Raw genomic sequence first — 20,325 nt, forward strand, 5'->3', positions numbered from 1 at the left:
AGTCCCATACAAATATGTTAAATTATTTATGTCTTAAAAAGTAAATGCTATCATACACTAAGAATAAAAATACAAAGAAGTTTTCCCAGTAAATGACAGTAAATGGAAAAAGAGCTAGGAATTGGGAGTAAACGGTGTCATCTCTAGAGTCGTCACAATAGGATATAATGGCAAGTTTAATGTTGAAGAGGTTGGCAAAGTAGTTAATGCACAGACTCAGGATTATTTAGTAAACTGGTAGTCAAGAGTTCTGAGTTCAAATTCTGCTTCTAACACTAACTTTTATTTATATATTTATTTATTTTTATTATTTATTTATATTTTATTTATTTAAAGATTTTTATTATTTATTTATTTGAAAGAGAGAAAGCACAGAGGGAGAGGGAGAACCAAGCTCCCCACCCCCCCACCCCCCGCCCCGAGCAGGGAGCCCGATGTGGGGCTCAATCCCAGGACCGTGGGATCATGACCTGAACCAAGCCTTCTGGATAAAGTATTCTTGGCTGCATATTTTTCCCATTTAGCACATTGAATATATCATGCCAGTCCTTTCTGACCTGCCAGGTCTCTGTGGACAGGTCTGCTGTCAGCCTTATGTTTCTACCTTTGTAGGTTAAGGACCTCTTGTCCTGAACTGCTTTCAGGATTTTCTCTTTATCTCTGAAATTTACAAGCCTTATGTCGAGGTGTTGACCTATTTTTATTGATTTTGAGGGGGGTTCTCCGTGCCTCCTGGACTTGAATGCCTGTTCCCTTCCCCAGATTAGGGAAGTTCTCAGAATAATTTGTTCAAATAAACCTTCTGCCTCCCTCCCTCTCTCTCTCCTCCTCTTCTGGGACCCCTATTATTTGAATATTATTTCACTTTATGGTATTGCTGATTCTCAGATTCTCCCCTCATGATCCAGTAGTTGTTTTTCTCTCTTTTTCTCAGCTTCCTTATTCTCCATCATTTTGTCTTCTATATCACTGACTTTTGCTTCTGCCCTTTTATCCTAGCAGTTAGACCCTCCATTTTTTACTACATCTCAGTAATAGCATTTTTAATTTTGGCCTGATTAGATTTTAGTTCTTCTACTTCTACAGTAAGGGATTCTCTACTGTCTTATATGCTTTTTTCAAGCCCAGCTAGTATCTTTACAGTCGTTGTTTTGAATTCTAGTTCTGACATCTTACTTATATCCATATTGACTAAATCCCTGGCAGTGAGTACTTCTTCCTGTTCTCTTTTGGGATGAGTTTCTCCATCTCATCATTATGTCCAGAAAAGAACAGATGAAAGTGAGAGAAAAGACAAAAATAGCAACAGCATGAGGAAACCACAAATAAAACAAACCAGAAGAAAACAAACAAAACAAAATAAAAAAATCAAACAAGAAGTAACACAGAACAAAACAATAAACTAGATACTGGGCGTATTTTGGTCTGTTTGTTAAAAGAAACTAGATCCCAAAATAGGAAAGAATGAAAAACTTATACATATACAAAAATAAAATAAAATACAATGAAAGGAAACCAAAAAATTATATATATATATATGGCATATATATATAAATTAAAATTAAAAAAGAATTTAAAAAGGAATTGATAAAATAAGAAAATAGCTGAAAAAAAATAAAACTGAAAGACTAAAGAGTAAAAAAAACCACACAAAAACCCACAAATGCTATATATTGTTTTCCCCAAGAGCTGAAGTTTTGCAGTTCTCTATGAACCATAAACCTGGTGTTAGCTGGTTGTTCCTGCTGGTCTTCTGGGGGAGGGGCCTGTTGCACTGATTCTCAGGTTTCCTTGCCCTGATGGAATTGCATCCCCCCCTTGCCAGGGGGCCAAGCTCTGTGTAAGCAGCTCCAGATTGCACTGTTTTGCTCCCTGAGAGCTTTCAGCACCAATGGGGTGGGAGGGAGGGATGAAAATGGTAGTGCCCCGATCTCTAGCCCCAGAGCTGAAAGTTCACACACACACACACACACACACACACACACACACACACACAAACACACCCTACTCACCACCCCCCCACCCCTCTCTTCAGTGAGCCCTCACAGAAAAGCAGTCAATCACTCTTGTCTCCCTGGTTTCCATCCTAACTCTCTTTTCACCCAGCCTGTGACCAAGTGTTTTTATCTCAGGCATGTGAACCAGTTTCCAGTCTCCAAACTTTACAGACCCCTGTGGCATGGACCCATGCTGTTCCTCCTGGGGAGGGAGGGGTTCTTGCCCCACTTCTTCCTTTTGCTGGACCCCTTCCTTTCACCGGACCATGTAGTGGTTCACAGTTTATGGTAACACTGAGCAGAAAGCCAGGGTCTAGGCACCTAGACTCACTGCTTTCAGCCTGCTTCTCTGCTCTGATACTTGGGAACTCTGTTGCACTCAGGCATCCCCATTCTTTTTGTGACCCTAGGGGTCCTGAGACCATGCTGTCCCATCTAGAATTCTGCCCCAGTTTGCCACCTGAGCACCTTTAAGCCAGGGACGTCCCCAACTGTAGCAGACTTCTAAAAGTTCCAATTTTGTGCTCCACTGCTTTATAATACTTTCCAGTAGCCTGCTTAAGAGCTCCCTCCCCACTAAGGTTTATCTTCCAATATATTGCCCCAGATTCACATCTCCACACCTCCTATCTTGCAAAAAGTGGTAGCTTTTCTATTTGTAGAATTGCAGCAGTTCTTTCCCCTGCTCCTCCGCCATCTTAACTTCTCCTAGCCACGTGATCAAAATTCTTATATAGACAAACTTTACATCTCCAGTATTTTCATAAAACAATGTTAAAAGAAAAAAAATATTGTTAGGATGACTATATCCAAAATTTTACCTCACTTTTCATATATTTGTGTTTTAGACTAGACAGCCCTACAGTAGGTTATTTTCAGAGAAGGGCTTGCAAATGCAATCTGAAACATAAATCGTTTCTATTTAAAAGCAGGTCAGGAATATTATGAAAATAAATAAATCCAGTTAATATACTTTGAGAATTCTAAATGTTAAATTATAAAAACAGGTTGGTCTATTTTTGATGGTATAATATGTGTTAAATTTCAATATAAAGTTCTTACTTCACTGTGTCCAAAAAGTTTGGGGATACTTTTGCTGTTAATCTAGGAGGTCCTGGAAAAACTCTAATTTTCATACATTGCTAGACTCACAGAAAATAAAGGAAATGTTTCAAAAATTTTACTTCACAAAAAAATTGGGAGTAGAACCAGAGACAAACACCTCTCCAACAGTAAGCAAACAGATGGTCTACAGCTGCACTAAGGGCAAACATCTATAGAAGTACTCTCATCTTCAGCTGGGGTCCCAATTCCTAGACCAGCAGCAAGGCTAGGAAGCTGAGTCAGAAACTCCAGCATTAATCCAGGCTTCTTGAACTTCATCTAGAGTTATCTCTCCTGGCTCCCTGATGAAATAGGCAGAAGTCCTCAAAGGAAGGCATCCCTCATTTAGTCCAGTAGGATCCAATAAATTATTATCAGGAAAACATGAATTCACAACCAAAAATCAATTAAACACATGAGGAAGAAAACCATCATTAATGACAGTCACAACAGATACAACTTCCAAAAAAGAACACACAAACACAACAAACAAATTCATCTAAAGAATATAGAATAGCTATGTTTGAAATGCCTCAATGAATATTTAAATACAGTATGAATCACAACCATGAATAAACCAAAAGCATTTTCTAGGAAACACCATGCAAATCTGGAAAAGAATCACATACAAGTTCAAAACAAAACAAAACAAAAACATTTTTGAAGTAAAACACTCTAGATAAATATTAAATTATATACAGCTGAAGAAAGAATTAGGGAGCCGGAAGACATATGAATTGGAGTGTATCTGAAAAATCACCCATAATATACAACATCAGTAAATAAAACCAATATATATTTTTTAAAGATTTTATTTATTTGAGAGCGAGTGAGCATGAGTGGAGGGAGGGTGCAGAGGCAGAGGGAGAAGCAGACTCCCAGCTGAGCAGGAGCCCGATGCGGGGCTCGATCCCAGGACCCCAGGATCATGACCTGAGCTGAAGGCAGACGCTCAACCAACTGAGCCACCCAGGCGCCCCAATAAAACCAATATTAAGAGATATAGAGTAAGGTAGTCCAACAAACATTTAATTGGGCTCCCAAAAGGAGAGAATACAGACAATCTTGGAAAAGCATTATTAGAACAGAAAATGACTGAGATTTTTTCTAAAGCTGATGAAAGATATTCTTCCAAAGCAAGATAAGAAGGAAATCCACACCTAATCACATCATAATGAAATAGAAAAATACTAACATCAAAGAGACATTTATGAAAGTAGCCTGCTAAAGGAAAAAGATTACTTTCAAATGAGCAACAGTTTGATTCTCAACAGAGCAGTTGAAGTCAGGAGACATTGGAATAATGCTTTCAATGTGCTGAAAGAAAATACCTGCTAATTTAATATCATATACCCCAAATGAATATCCTCAAAGAATGAATATGAAATAAACACATTTTCAGACAACTAAAATTGATTAAGTCATTTGCAGCTTTATATTAAACTTTTAAGAGTTGTTTACACAGAAGGAACATGGTTCCATAAGGAACCTTCCAACCAGGAAGGAATAAAACACAAAGGTGACAAATGCACACTGACTCAAAAAAATATATAGTACTGATATTCTTTGAGGTTTAAATTTAAATAAATTAGAATACATTAAGAATAAACAGTAACAAACTGGAAGGAGAGTAAATAGAGTTAAAGGGTTTTAGGACCTATTATTGTCCAGGAGTATTAATATTTGGTTTTTGATAAGTCAAATATTTTTCTTGTAGTTCCTAAGATAACCATTAAAAGAATGTAAAGGAGGGTATGACATTCAAAGTAAAGAGAGGGATATGGGATGATAATAATAAAAGAATCCAAAAGATAGTAAGGAAAGGTGATATAAAAAGAAAAAAGAGAAGTATCAGAATAAAAAGAGCATGATAGGAATACATATTTAAGCCCAAATTTATCAGTAATTACATTAAATGTGGAGGGATCAAATGTTCAAGTTAAAAGATGAAGATTGTTAGACTGGAAAAAAATAATACATGCTGTTTACAATGGTCACTTCTAAACCTAAGCATATAAAAGAGATTGAAATTAAAAGGATATAAAAAAGATATGCCATGCCAAAGCTAATAAAAAGATTGCTCTTGAAACTATGTTAACATTAGGCAAAATATAATTTAAAGCTACAAGGTTTTTTTTATTTGTTTGCTTTGCTTCATATGTAGTAAGTAAAATCATGCCTCCTTGACAAGGTGGTTTCCTGTCACACTGCAGTCACACTGCAATGTTACCATGGGAGCACACAGTTGCCATGAACCACTATTAATTCCTTTTTTCCTTTCTATCATTATATGCCCTGAAGAACCTGTTCTAAAACTGTGGATTTTAGATATTTTGTTTCATTGCCTTTAGAAACTATTCACTTTATACAGATCAAATGTATTGAAATGTTGGTATTTCCATTTTTCAGTTTTTCTGACAACATTATCTGACGTTCTGACAACATTAACAAAAAGCTTATATAGACCAACACGTATTCTGGGCTCTGTGTAAACCGGTAGTCTCTGACACTCAAGATCTATAATTTGCAAACTGTGGCCTCTGAACCAACTGACTCTGTAAATAAAGTTTTATTGGAACAATCCTTGCCCATTCATTTATATAGTATGTATGGTTCTTGTCACACTGCAACAACAACTGAGTAGTTGCAAGAGAGACTATATGGCCCACAAGTCTAAAATATTTATTACCTGGACTAAAATGATCATACTCTACACTACCACATGACTCAAACTGGTACTTTAAGCCCAGTCCTTTCTCACTTTATTGACCTGTTACTTGGTACAGTGCTATTTCTTGTTGGCATCAATTATTTCCACAATAATTTTACATCCAAAATTCAATAGAGTCTATTGTACAGCTTATGTATTTGTTCACTTTGATATGGCTATATCAAATAGTAAGTTATCTCATTTTATCACTGCATAATAGTCATGTGAAATAGGTATTATCACCCCCATTTTACTAATGAAAAAATTGAGGTTCAGAGGCCCTAATTCAGAGTCATAGAACTACTTACTGGTAGCCAAACCTAACTTTGCTCTTAATCACTGTGCTGCACTCTCTTTCTGGAATACTTCTCTCTACCTCCCTTCTCTGTTTTGTGGACTCAGTTCACTGCTCAGGGATCATTGTCTGCCTATGAATATTTTGATTTCTGCTTCCATTACAAACTGTTTTCTTCCCTTTCTTATGTCAGACCATAGATCACTAGACAGTGCATATAAGACTGCTTTGGAGTCTGGAACCTGATCATCCTTGGTCTGAAAGATACCTCGTGAGGACAAAATATTACCTCTTAGGAATAGTCTTTAAAGGGCAATACACTGTGGTAATATACTGTGGTGAGCAATCCCAGTTTTCCTGTGAAGGGGGGGTGTAATTTAAATACAGTCATTTTTATCCTTTTGATAGTAACTTTTAATTTTTTAGATATCCTTTTGCGTGATATTTAGTTATGTGTCTCTCCTAGGTTCATAACCTGCTTCTGAGGTGAAAAAAGTCAAATACTCGGATGGCTATAGTCATATTATTAAGCAGTTTTCTAATTTGACTTATTGTTTGAACATAACTAATTAGATTCCTTACAAATGTGTTCAATAGTGTAACACAGTCTATACGTTTATAATTACTCTATAAAACAATTCTATTAAAACAGTTAACATACATATTAAATTATGCCATATTGAAATGTGGTCTTGTATGGTAGAATAAGTGTTTTTGGATATTTGTATTCTAGTTCCAGCTTTCCTTCTAACCAATTATGAAACCCTGGACAACTTCCAAATGTTTCCTTAAACATATATTAACAACAGTTTCCTCACCTATGAAGTTGGGGACTATATTACCTCTAAGATCCTTTTCAGGTCTAAAATTATTTGATTCTGTGATTTAATTTGTACTGTGTGCTTCTTTATTTAGCAGATATCACACATAAGATCAAATGCTTCTGTTCTCTGATAAAACAGATTACCATTAATGGTCTTGGAGTTACCAAAGGAAGGCTTAATTATATCAGACTATTACTATTAAAAACACATTCAAACAAAACATAACAAGATTTTGAAGTAAGATAAAAATGGTTTCTCCACAATATCCATAACAGATAGTGTTCAGTGATGTAGATAGTGCAGTGTTTTCTTTGTCTGTCATTCTAAAGTACTGGATAAGAGTCTAAGGAAACAGTGTAGTTCATTTCTAATTTGGTAGCAACAAATGGTTGTCCTATTTAGATGGCATTGCTCAAAATATAGTTTAAAAATGAGACTTTCAATGATAAGACTAACCTAACATTAGTTAACCAACTTTTTTTTCAGTCACTTAAGGTAAATAAGTTCTGGGGATATAATGTACGGCATAGTAACTAAAGTTAACAGTACTGTATCATATATTTAAAAGCTGCTAAGAGAGTATATCTTAAAAGTTCTCATCACAAGGAAAAAAATGTGTAACTATGTGAGCTGGTGGATAGTAACTAAATTTACTGGTAATCATTTCACAATATATACATACATAAAATCATTATGTTGTACACCTAAAACTAATATGATGTTATCTGTCAAATACATCTCAATAAAACTGGAAATGAACAAAAAAAGATAATGGTACAAGGGAAAGAAGGTATAGGGAAAAGATACTAAAGATATAAAACGCACACTGATTGTTCTGTAAACTTCTACTTATTATCAATAACTGTTATCAAATGATGTTTTGATTCCATTGCCTCACCTGGAATTAGTTCAGCTGCTCCTCCCAGGTGTTCTGAGCAATACCTTTTACATGTTGGGAATAAGTATGAAAGGTAGCTAGAGGACATATAAAATTATGGAGTATATCATTGAAGATTGCAATTAAAACTTCAAATTTTTCCTTATATAGAAAACAAAAAAAAAGGATCAAGAATGTTGCAGTTGTCTTTTTTTAATAGAGAATACTACTCACAAGAAAAAGACAAGGTATGGTTTTTGTGTGTGAGTGGAGTAAGGAGATGAGAAAAAATCTAAAACACATGCCACAGGCCAGAAAAAGATATTTTGGTATTGCTCAGAAGAGAAATTATTTTTTGGAGCAGGGAAATATACTAGGTTAAAAATCATTTCACATTTTGGGGCACCTGACTGGCTCAGTCAGTAGAGCATCCAGCTCTTGATCTCAGGGTCTTGATCTCAAGGTCATGAGTTCAAGCCCCACCCTGGGCATGGAGCCTACTTTAAAAAAATAAAGAAAATAAAACACTTAAAATACTCATTTCACATTTTAACATTGCTGTATGATTGTTAAAATAGATGGTGTCTTAGAAGTATTATTGGCATGATTTTTCTGCATAAAATTATAGTGTTTTAAAATCAGTATCTTAGATTCAATGAAATTTGGTGATAAGTTCATAAAATTTGTTAGGGAGTTTTGTTTAGAGAGTTTTAAATTTGTTTAGAGAGTTTTAAAATATAATTATGATTATATATGCTTAGAAATATTTTTTGTTATAATAGTAAAATTAGTGGATTTAGGAGACCATGTTTTAGTCAAGAAGACAAATGTTTTTAATAGGTAAATTTTGGTGAAGTAAGCAGCAGAATGTTTATATTCTTACTAGTATTAGGGAGAGATGAACCAGCAGCACAGTTTGAGAAGTAGAAGATCCAGCTAATGACTAAATACAGTGTGACTCCCAGTTATTACCATTACTAAGACTAAATACACACATGACTCCCAGACAAGACTCCTTCATGCCAAAAACTTAGGTGAAGTTTTGGTGGAATTAGAATAAAGAACAAAAAGAGCAATTATATGTGGAAAGGCTTGAGTGATATATAAAAAGGCAGCATGCTCAAGAGTATCTGGTACATCTCTGCTTGTCCTTTTCCCTGCAAGTGTGGCTAAGACATATGAAAATTAATCAAGTGCTTGTGAACCCACACATTAGTGGGTTATTTTTCAAATTCCTAAGTAATTACCTTTTGTCATCTGTCATATGTTCTTAAGAATATAGGTTGACCTAGCGTATATGTGTATGTGTGTGTGTGTAAACATATATATGTTAAGTGTTTACATATATTTACATATGTATATCCGAGAATGTTATATAGTCTTGCAAGTTGCTTAATTTTCATGAACTTCAATTTTATCACCTGTAAAATAAGGATAATTGGAGTTCTCTCATAGGTTGATTGTGGGGATAGGCTATAGGATTTCAAGCACTTGATACAATGCCCAACCCATAGTAGGCATTCAACAAATGGCATTATAGTTAAGCACAGATGCTTTCAAGTTACATCAATTTAAGCAGCAAGTTTGGCAGTTTCTTTATAGTGTATATAGCTGTATAAAGTACATCACTTTATATAAAATATATAAACACATTATACACACTTAGCATAGGACCCATTCCATTCCTTGGTATTTACCTAAAAGAAATGAAGGCGTTGTTCCACAAAATTACCTATATGCTGATGTTTATAGGAGCTTTATTAATAATTGCCCCAAACTGGAAACAACCCAAATGTCCATCAACTGATGAATGGATATATAGATTTTGGTACATCCCTACGATGGAATACGACTCAGTGACATAAAGGGATGAACCATTGATAAATGTAATAGTATGAATGAATCCCAAAAGCATTAAGTGAAAGAAGCCAAATTCAAAAGGCTGCCTACTACATGATTCCATTTGTGTGTCATTCTAGAAAAGGCAAACTACAGGAATAAAAATCACAAGTGGTTGCCAGGGATTGGGTGTAAAGGGAAGACATTGACTATATTGGTGCACAAGGGAACATTGTGGATGAATGGAAATATTCTGTATCTTGATTGTGATGGCTGTTACATGACTATAAATTTGTCAAAATTTATACAACTGTACATCATAGATGGGTAAATTTTTACTTTGTGTTAAGTTATAACTCAATAAACTTGACTTTAAAAAATACATCCATGTATACTTATGTGATACATGATGCATGTTTTACTTCAATAAAGATTTTATCTAAAAATATACCTATAAGTAGAAAAAGTGTTATAGTTGTGTAAAACATTTATTAAAACTCTGATTGTATATAGAAATCCTGACTCACTGAAGGCCTTGCTCAAAAATATAAGTATCTTTATCAAAAATTTCAAGGTAAAGTATAAATACATAGATTCTAAGCATTACGGTAAAAGGGGTATTATAGAAAATTTAATCCAAAAGAAGGAGAGACAAAAAAGAGAAGCAAAGAAAACAGGATATATGAAACATGAAAAATATGTACAAATAAGTCCAAATATATCTGTAATCATAGTATATTGCACATCTTTACAACACGTGAAGGTAAGTGTTATCAGATAAACATATATCAACATGAATAAAAGTCAAAAGTACAATGTCAAAAAAGCAGTTGCCTGTGAAGTATGTGAAGTATCATTTATATAAAGTTTAAAATCTGCAAAAAGATATACATTATCTGTAAGTATATAACTATATAATAAAAGTATAAAATGTCCTTGAAAATGATAAGCCCAAATTCATGGAAGTGTTCACTTTGGGGGTGGAAGGGAAGGAGGGAGTATAACTAGTAAGTGCGATATATGGGTTGGGGTAGAGGATTTTTTTTTAAATAGGAAGCAAGATAACAAAATATTTTTTTAATTTAAGACAAAGTTTATCACTGTGTAAAGAATGTCATCAATATTGTAAATAGGTGTATGTCATTGCATATATGCTTATATATACACATATAGACTATTTCTGGACAGATGACTGCTAATCTCAGGAGAAGGGATTTGTACTGAGGGTTGGAGATGGAAGAAAGATTTACTTTACACTGTATTTTCTTATACTTTTTAAATTTTGTTAGTTTTTTAATGCATATATATTTTTTTGGGGGGGGGATTTTATTTATTTATTTCACAGAGACAGAGAGAGAGAGCACAGATAGGCAGAGCAGAAGGCAGAGGGAGAGGGAGAAGCAGGCTTCCCACTGTGCAGGGAGCCCGATGTGGGGCTTGATCCCAGGACGCTGGGATCATGGCCTGAGCCGAAGGCAGCGCTTAACCGACTGAGACACCCAGGCGCCCCAATGCATATATTTTTATGAGTACACACATAAATGAATGCATGCAGGTTTTTTTTTCATGTAATTGCCAGAAATATGGGAAATATGCCCGAGGAACAGGAAAAAATATCTGTTCACTAATTTCCTTAATGTTTTTTATATGAAATTTATTATTGACTTGTAATGTGGTGGAATTATATGATATTAGTAGTGAAAGTAGGAAATGCAATAGAAGTAAACAACACATTTAAATTAGTTTTCTTACATATAACATAGATCCAACTCAAGCTAGCCTAAGCTTAAAAAAAAATTTATGTACTCAGGAAGTCCAGAGATGGAATGGATCTGAAACTGTCTGGCATAGGGGATCCAGGAGTACAAATGATGTCATCAGGATTCAGTTTTCTTCTGGGGCTGGTGGGATGGAGTACTGTGTTTGAACAACCTGGATTATATTTACCTGAGTGGTAGGGAATGAAGTTTATCCTAGCCACGAGGACTGAACAGGATCACTGTGACAGAGGGTAAGGGTATTTCCCCAAAAAAGAAATGCTGGCCAGATGAACATATATCTGATAAAGGAAAAGCCAGGAAGTTTATAATATTTTTGAACATAGTCAGCAAGGCCTAGACATAAGATTAGACATTTGGGTTGCTATGAAGCCACACCAGATCTTCATAGCCAATTAAATGTGAGAAGTGAGAAAGTCAGTATTACCTGAAGCACAGGAATTTAAGTAAAATTCTCATGTTCCCATTTTTATTGCAGAAATTTCTTAGGCAGAAATCTTCATTATGGCGTTTTCCTACCAGAACATTGTTCGTTTTGTTTTTGGTTTGGGAGGGGGTTTTTGTTTGTTTGTTTGTTTTGTTTTTGTTTGTTCGTTTTTGCAGAAGTACCAGGTTAAAAAAAAATCAAAAATAATCATCTAAGGTACTTAGCATTCTCATATATTTATTTAGCAAATTCTCTGTTACCTGTCCAATATTTGATATTCCTTAAATACATGTAACAGGATGTTCGACATTTTGTAAGTTGAATGTGATATGTTCTTTTTTGTGTGATTCTTTTTGACCATTAGTCACAGTGGGTATCTGTGTCTTCCATATTAACCATTTCAATCACATTTTATAGTTTACTGAAAATTGGCAAAGCTGTCAATTTTTGACATAAAGAACCAGCCACCTATTTTTAAATGCTTTTTTATAATTTTTGAGAATGTTTTATCTATAATTCTAGAACGTGACATGTTAAAGCAAGCACTCAAACATCTTAAATTTAATGAACAAGTAACTCTTTGTTAAGTTTGCTAGCCCAGATAGAGAACAAATTATTTAACTTAGCTCCTAAAGTTATATACAAAGACCTGAGTTGTTGCATTGTTTTTATTATTCTACATTATTCAAATAGAAAAGTGGCATTGTCCAGTGCTCACTTACATTACACTAATTAATTTTCCTGTGGTCAGGATTTCACAGTTTGTCTTATGACTTTATTCTTATGCAAGAAAATAATCCCAGTGAAATCATCTGAGTTCAGCAAAATTAGTGAACTTCTGCCTCCAAACTCAGTCACTTTTTAATTATTGCCATTAGTGTAGTTTGTGAGGTGTTTGATAACAGTTTGCTCTGTGTTACATATCAAACACCACTTAAAGTGAAAGACAGTCTTTTCATGCAAATCAAATTTTGAATAAACAAAACTGAAATCTGACTTTACCAGTACCATATTTTAAAAGTTTCATTGAAAACTTTTTGGCTACGCCTGAAACCCAATGGGAAAGATGGTTAGAAGTTGGCAGTTCTTTTAAAACTACAAGTTTGAACTCTGTCGAAAAACTGACTACAGTCCCTTTTAAAGTTTGAATACTACAGGCAGAGAGGAACAATAGCATCCTTTGAATAAAATACCTCTAACATTCAAGATTGTTGCCATACTCCCTTTAGAGATTTTTGTCTGGCAGAAAAGGAATTGAAAAGGTTAAGTCATATCTGTAAGAATCAGGTTATAGTCTTGTATATTTTTTTCACATTAAATATCAAAGATGGCTTAACAACATATTTAGAATTTTCTGGGTTTTACTATTAATAAAGTTAAAAGAAAATCTAGTGTGGTCAGGCAGTGGAGCCACATTAAGTTTGTATGTGAAACACCGATTGTGCTTATCTCAAGATATTGCTCTGAACCCATGTTCCACATTCTGAATTCTGTGTATAAAGTTAAACATTGCAGAAGGGCATATATCTGATGATACAGATGAATAAGGTTGAAGTTGAGTAATGAGCAAACTTGGTAAATTTAATATATTCTTGTCTTCAATATGTCTGTTACTCATATAATTTGATTATTTTGTGAGAAATTGAGACACTACTGAAAATACAGATAGATTTTAAAACTACCACAAATTTAAGGCTCCTATTTATACTGCAGTACTGTATTCTAACATACCAAAACTAATATTAAAGTTCTTAAAATATTAATTACTTGCAGGCAAAGTTGTTGGCTATGCAACAAGCCAGAGAGACTGCAGTTCAACACTACAAAAAACTAGAAGAAGAAATCCAAACACTTCGAGTTTACTACAGGTAAAATTCTTTTTAACCTGGGCATAAATAAATGTTGGTCTGGCCCTATTAAACTATTTGCTCACCTAAATGCCACTTCTGAAATGATATATATATTTAAAACAGTACATGAATAACAGTAAAAACAACCTTTCGCCAATTATAATATAATATGAGAAGTTTTATAAAGGAATGCCACTGAAGGATTTTTAACACTTATTTAATTTATGCTCCAAGAGTAGTTATGAAATTAATTCAGTAGGTCACACTGGCATTTTTTAATGAAAAGAAATAGAATAGAAAATGTCACTGGGTGTTATACGCAAACAATGAGTCATGGAACACTACATCAAAAACTAATGATGTAATGTATGGTGATTAACATAACATAATAAAATAAAAAAAATTAAAAAAAATGTCAGAGTGCATCTCCTATAGTAAAGGCAAATATTGTTTTATGATACTTTGGTTTCAGTTTGGTGTTGTGTGAAAGAGAGTTAAGATTGTATATTGAGTTATGTGTAAAATATATATATTTTCACAATGGATCATGGTAAAAAAAAAAATAAAAGGTTTGAAAAGTGATGTACAATGTCCTGTATGTTCTCTGATACTTAATAAGATTAAAAAACCCTCAAGTCTGAAGTGTAAGAATTCACTAACTTGGGCTGTGGGTTATTGAAAGATTTTCTTTTAATTTTTCCCCTTCTCAGAATAATGTTGTTAAGTACAAAAAATGCAATTAAATCAAAATCAGCTTTACTGAAATAGTTATGAAAGTATCATGTCATGATATTTTACTATATTCACACATCATTATTAATACATTAAATTAGTATGTCTAACAGCAAGTCTATTAACTATAATTTCAAAGTAGTGATGACTGTAAATGGTATTTTGGGGATAACTGCAAACCCTGAAATGTGATGTGAAAACACCAGTGGTTCCTATGGGTGCAATTTCTCAAGAGCTGCTAAACAGTACTACTGTAGTTTTTGGCTATGTTCATAACTGTAAGAAGTGCTGTATTTACACCAGAGTGAAAAATAAAGATGAGTTTTTTTTTCATCCCAAGTTAAGAATGCCTGCTTTAGAACAATGTTACTGGCATATGTAGTTGGTTATTGTTATGAGTTGAATTGTGTCCCTCAAAAAAGATATGTTGAAGTCCTAACCCCTAGAATCTCAGAATGTGACTGTATTTGGAAATAAGGCCTTTAGAGAGGCAGCCAGGTAAAATTAGGTCATTAGCATGGGCTCTAACCTAATATGACTGATGTTCTATAACAAGGAGAAATTTGGACACAGAGACACACACATAGAGGAAGGCTATATAAAGACACAGGGAGACACAGGGATGCACCTGGCATCCACAAGCCAAGTAATGCCAAATGTTGGCAGCAAACACTAAAATGTAGAAGAGGCCTGGGAGGATTCTCACCTATAGCCATCAAAGAGAGCATAACCCAGCTGACACCTTGATTTTGGACCTGTAGGTAAATTTCTGTTTTAAGCCTCCCAGTTTGTGGTACATTGTTATAGTAGCCTTACGAATTAATGCAGTTATAAAATATTAAGTATGTTTGATTGATGACTGACTGGGGAATCATTTGTCTGCAGTTAGAAGCAATGTCTATATGTGATCATGTCGGTAAACAAAAACCTGGTGATTAATGCAGACATCCCAGCCACTCACCCTTTTTTTTTTTTTTTGTAACTATAGAGTGGATATGACAATCTTTCCTTCATACTTTACACCAATGGGTTCTCAACTGTAGCTGTGCATAAGAAGCACCTGAGGAGCCTCTAAAAATTCTAATCCCCATCTCCTCCCAGGCCAATTACATCAGTCTCTTGAGGTAGGACTAGGCTGTCAGTGTTTTAAGTTCCCTAAAAATTCCCACATGTATTCAAGTTTGAGGGATGCTGCTTTACAAGCACATTTCAAGTAGCTGCATTAAATTAGGGTCTCTTGGTAGAATAATAGGAGCATATATTAAACCTGCTACTAGGACTTATGAATATTGTGTGGTTTGTGCCCTTGGATATTGCAGTGCGGTATGAAGTAGCTTCACACTATCGGTAAGGGAGAGTTTTCATGGAACCTTCCCCTGCCATCCTTGTGAGATAGGACAGCAAATGCTTGTTGATAAAGTGACATTATCCAGGAATTCTGAGAAGCATCTGATAATCTTACATGACCTGACATTTTTTTTCTTAAAAAACAAACCTTGATGTCAGTTCTTAATGCTCCTTCTTTTTACTGAATTGCAGATTACTGAAAGATTTTTAAAAATTGTAAAGCCAAAATACTTGTTTTCCAAAGACTTTTTTAATCTACATGAATATAACAGAGTTAAACAATCTCTTCTAGATAAAGAGTTAACAATTGTTGGCTCAAAGATATGCTTCACATGTACCCCTCTCACTGCTTCTTAAAAAAAAAAAAAAAGGCTGGTAGTATGCTAAAGCTACTGGGATTTGCACTTAAGACAGCCCTGCCTTTTGTGGCTTATATAAATGAACCTCTCCAAGACCATTTCCTTTTTGTGAAATTAGAATTATAGCACCTACCTCATACAGTTGTTTTAAGTATGTACAGTTCTTAGCACAGTATTTAGCTTATTGTTAGTGCTCAACCAACGTTAAGATAAATTTACTTTTACACGACAAAGTCAGTGAAGTAGGAGTAGAATCAAAATGTATATCACTGAAGCCAAAGAAGGAGATTTTAAAAAATTTTTAAAAAAAGATCATCTATTGCTAAATGGTTAAGGAAGATAAGGAGAAAAAGTGTCCTTTCTATTTGAAATTAGGTGGTCATTAGTAACCTCCACAGAAGTAGTTTTAATAAAGCATTAGATACAGAAGCCAGTTTTCTGTGAATTGAAGAGTGATTAGAAGTCAAGAAGCATAGTAATTTGGACAATAGAGCAGTCCTTGAAGAAACTTGAATAAGGAAGATGTTAATGATAGTTGAGAAAAAAGGAAGATAGGTTCAGGACTTTTGGTTTTGGTTTTTGAAAAATGGCAGATATTTGAGCCTGCTTATGACTAATTGGAAAGAGCTAATAGAATTGTTATGGATAGAACAGGATTCCTACAGAAATAGGAAGAGATGGAATTTAGAATCTCCCAAAGCATTTGCCTTGAACAGGAAGATGGTCACCTTGTGCTCACAGACAGGACTGAAAGAGATAAGAATAGCTGTGGAATAGAAATAAATTTCAGTTCACAATTAAGAGTTCCATTTTTTTCTGTAAAGTGAGCGTCAGTATGGGCTTCTAAAGTGCAGAGGGCAGGAGGCTTTGAAAGGGAATGGGAAAGAAAACTGAGTAAGGGCAAGAAGACCACGACAAGCAGTCCTCAAGAGCGAGCTGGGCATAGATGCTACAGATGAGTTCTAGTTTGTACAGTTGCATAACTTGACACATTCAACTCCCTTGTATAGTAGCACAGAAGGCAAAGGATTGAAATGATCCAGGATTACAAGTTTGCAGGACTGAAATGATGGAGAGGAGCGTGGTTGAAAGTAAACTAGCAAAAACTTGTTGAAATGATGAATAATGGTCTAAGCTAAATAGAGCAGGAAGTAAAACTGAAAGAACCTATATACCAAGAGAAAAAGGAGGAATTAAGAAACCTAAATCTTGAGATCAAAGAGCAAAGGTGGCGGGAATAAGAAAATTCAAGAGCTGAAAGGATCAGAGGTTGTAGGCAGAAAGTGGACTGTTGCTGTTTAAGATCTCAGAGGTGAAGCACTCAGACTGAGCATTGACAATGTTAAAAGCATTGCCTTAGAAGTAGACGAAATTGAGAGGGGGGTCACTAGATATGAAGAAGTAAAAAATTATGAAACTCAAGTATTGAATACCCATTTGGATACTGTCTGAAAAGATAGGGTACTCACTGTCAGTGCCGTAATGGCAAACGACCTAAAAATAGATAAAAACTACGTGTTGAAATAAACAGCTATATGTATCAAAGGAAGAAACCTGGACAGTGTGTGATGCACAGGAGAATGTGTGTGTCTGTGAGGAAAGTTGGGTCCTTTAAGGAGCTCCGCATTTCTATCAAAACAGAGAGGTACAGAGAACCTTCCTGCGTTGTTGATGGGGATATCAAATGATGCATCTGCTGTGGAAAGCAGTTTGGCAGTTCCTCAAAATTAGACATGGAATTCCCACATGACCCAGCAATTCCACACGTAGGTATATACCCTACAAGAATAGAAAGCAAGGACTCAAACAGATACTTGCACACCAAGGTCTGTACCGTATTGTTCAAATTAGCCAAAAGGTGAAAATAAAACAAGTTGAGTGCCCATCAACAGATAAATGAATTAAAAAATGTGTTATCTACATACAGTGGAATATTATTTAGCCCTAAAAAGAAATGAAATTCTGATACATGCTACAACATGAATAAATGCATTATGCTAAGAAGAATAAGCCAGAGAGAAAAGATAAATATTATGTGATTCCACTTCTATGAGGTATCTAGAATAGGCAAATTCCTAGAGACAGAAAGCAGAGTAGAGTTACCACTGGCTGAGGGAAGGGAGGGATGAGGAATTGCCAGGGACTGGGGGAGGAGAGAATGGGGAGTTAGGGTTTAATATGTACAGAGTTTCTGTTTGGGATGGTGAAAAAGTTCTGGAAATGGACAGTGGTAATGGTTGTACAACATTGTGAATGTACTTCATGCCACTGAATTGTACACTTAAAAATGGTTAAAATGGTAAGTTTTATGTTATCTTACCACAATTTTTTTTAAATGTACAAAGAACATTCTGTGAGGATATACAGAAATTTATTTAAAATAGAATAGGGGTAAAATCCCTGGGATATTAGACTCTGGGAAGGGAGAGGCAATTACAAAAAGAACAAAGCTGTAATTTCATGGGAGCTCACATTCTGATTTAATTGATTCAAATGAAAGTAAACAGTATTTCTTACTCACTTGAATAGATGGTGGTTACAGATCCATACATAAAACACAACTAGTATTCATAGAGATAATAGTTTTTTGCTCTCTTTCCTGTGTTATAGAGGACAAGAAAAAGTTCCATTTTTATGTGAAGAAAACCAATACTAATTACGTAATGTGTGTGTGTGTGTGTGTGTGTAAAGAACTCCTAAATAATAAATTTTGTTTAGCAAAGTTTAAGAAAAAATACATTTTCAGTTATTCAAGTCAATTTTACACACACATATGCACATATGTGTGTATTACCATGTCAAAGTTATTCCCCAATAATTAAGAAAAAATAAGCTAAGAAAAATATAGGAATAGGACAGTAAGCTGGAGTCAGGAGCAAGTCAGTATACAACAAAAGAATAAATAAATCTCAAGAATAAGTCTGGCTCTCAGCTACAGCCAAAGCCGGGGAGGATGTATGATCAGTTACTAGTTTTAGGGGCAGATTAAAATATGCTGATGACTTTCATTCTACTTTGCCTTTAGTTCTGCCAGTTAGTGATAATGACCTTATTCTCTTTAAATTCTTTTCCAAGAATAATTTTCTTTTGCTGGGTTATGTGCACTAAGAGCTACTGTTACTATAAGCATTTCATTTCCCTGTATGGAAATAAGGAACATGGAACTATATTTTTCTGAGCTTCTCTATTCTGTCTGTTTCCTTTGAGTTTTAGAAGATTTTGAGTACTAAGAAGAGAAATGTTGGCCTTTCATTTCCTTCGGCAGAGTTAGGGACGGGGCAATGAGGTGGATGGGTAGGGATACTAAACTTAACCATTATAACTGACAGCTCTTTCACATTAAAGCAGAAGGCATAACAAGAGAGGAATAGCAATAGGAAGATTTAAAATAAACTTCACTTATTACAAAAGTGTTTTTAGTAAAGTATTAGTACCTCCTCATTGTTGTGCTAAATGCTAAATTCATTGGCAACAGCTTCATTAGTTTCAATCTAAACAGCTTCATCAGGGAATGATCTTAAACTTGTAAGGGTTAGATCTGTATTTAGTAATGATTTTTTCCTGTTATTATAAACCTGTAGGGCTGCATTCCTAAGTTCAGGAGGCATAATAACAACCTCTTTCTAATCGAGAGAATGCCTAAGTTTCAGTGTTTGCTGATTTTATAGTACTTCCTTATATTTCCTCTTGCTTAAAAAAAAGTGTAAATTCAAATGTGTAGATAAGAATTAGATCCTGTTGTTTGGTGCCAGTAAACTAGGATTTAATATTTACAATAACAGCAGTTTATGTTTTAAGTTTGTATTATATTTGTGTGATTCCATGTGGGAAGTTGTGATGCCTTTCAGAACCTGATAAATTTCACATTTTAGACCAAAAATATTGAATAGAATGCTCCATATTTTAAGGTAGTATGTTTCCTATGATTATACTAGTATTTTCTTAATCATAGAAATCATTTCTTAACAGAATACTTCCATGTTTGACATAGTGAAAACTGGACTAAACATGAGCCCTACTTACTGGTTTGTAATACACATTTCAAAGTTGTAGAGGCCATAATATAGAGCCCTTGTAAAATATATTGAAAAAGAGAATGAAGTTCTTAATTTTTCCTACATTCCTTTTCTAAATTTTATTTAGTATGAGTCTTTTACTTCTTAGTTGCGTTTTTTCTCTGTGTATA

The 20,325-nt window shown here is 34.6% G+C and overlaps 1 protein-coding gene across 5 annotated transcripts in view; it reads left to right on the forward strand.

Moving 5' to 3' along the window:
• MIPOL1 (mirror-image polydactyly 1) overlaps positions 1–20,325 on the forward strand; it is a 317,013-nt gene that overhangs the window by 196,920 nt on the left and 99,768 nt on the right. For all 5 annotated transcript variants that reach the window (XR_004299527.1, XM_032404975.1, XM_032404973.1 and 2 more), the window contains exon 11: positions 13,625–13,719. Coding sequence is in view for 4 of the 5 variants with exons in the window: in XM_032404975.1 (XP_032260866.1) it covers positions 13,625–13,719 (95 nt within the window). In the remaining variant the exon portion in view is untranslated. The remainder of the gene's footprint in view (positions 1–13,624; positions 13,720–20,325) is intronic.

Source organism: Phoca vitulina, unplaced genomic scaffold (assembly GCF_004348235.1).
Source record: "Phoca vitulina isolate PV1807 unplaced genomic scaffold, GSC_HSeal_1.0 scaffold7, whole genome shotgun sequence".
Lineage (NCBI taxonomy): Eukaryota > Metazoa > Chordata > Mammalia > Carnivora > Phocidae > Phoca > Phoca vitulina.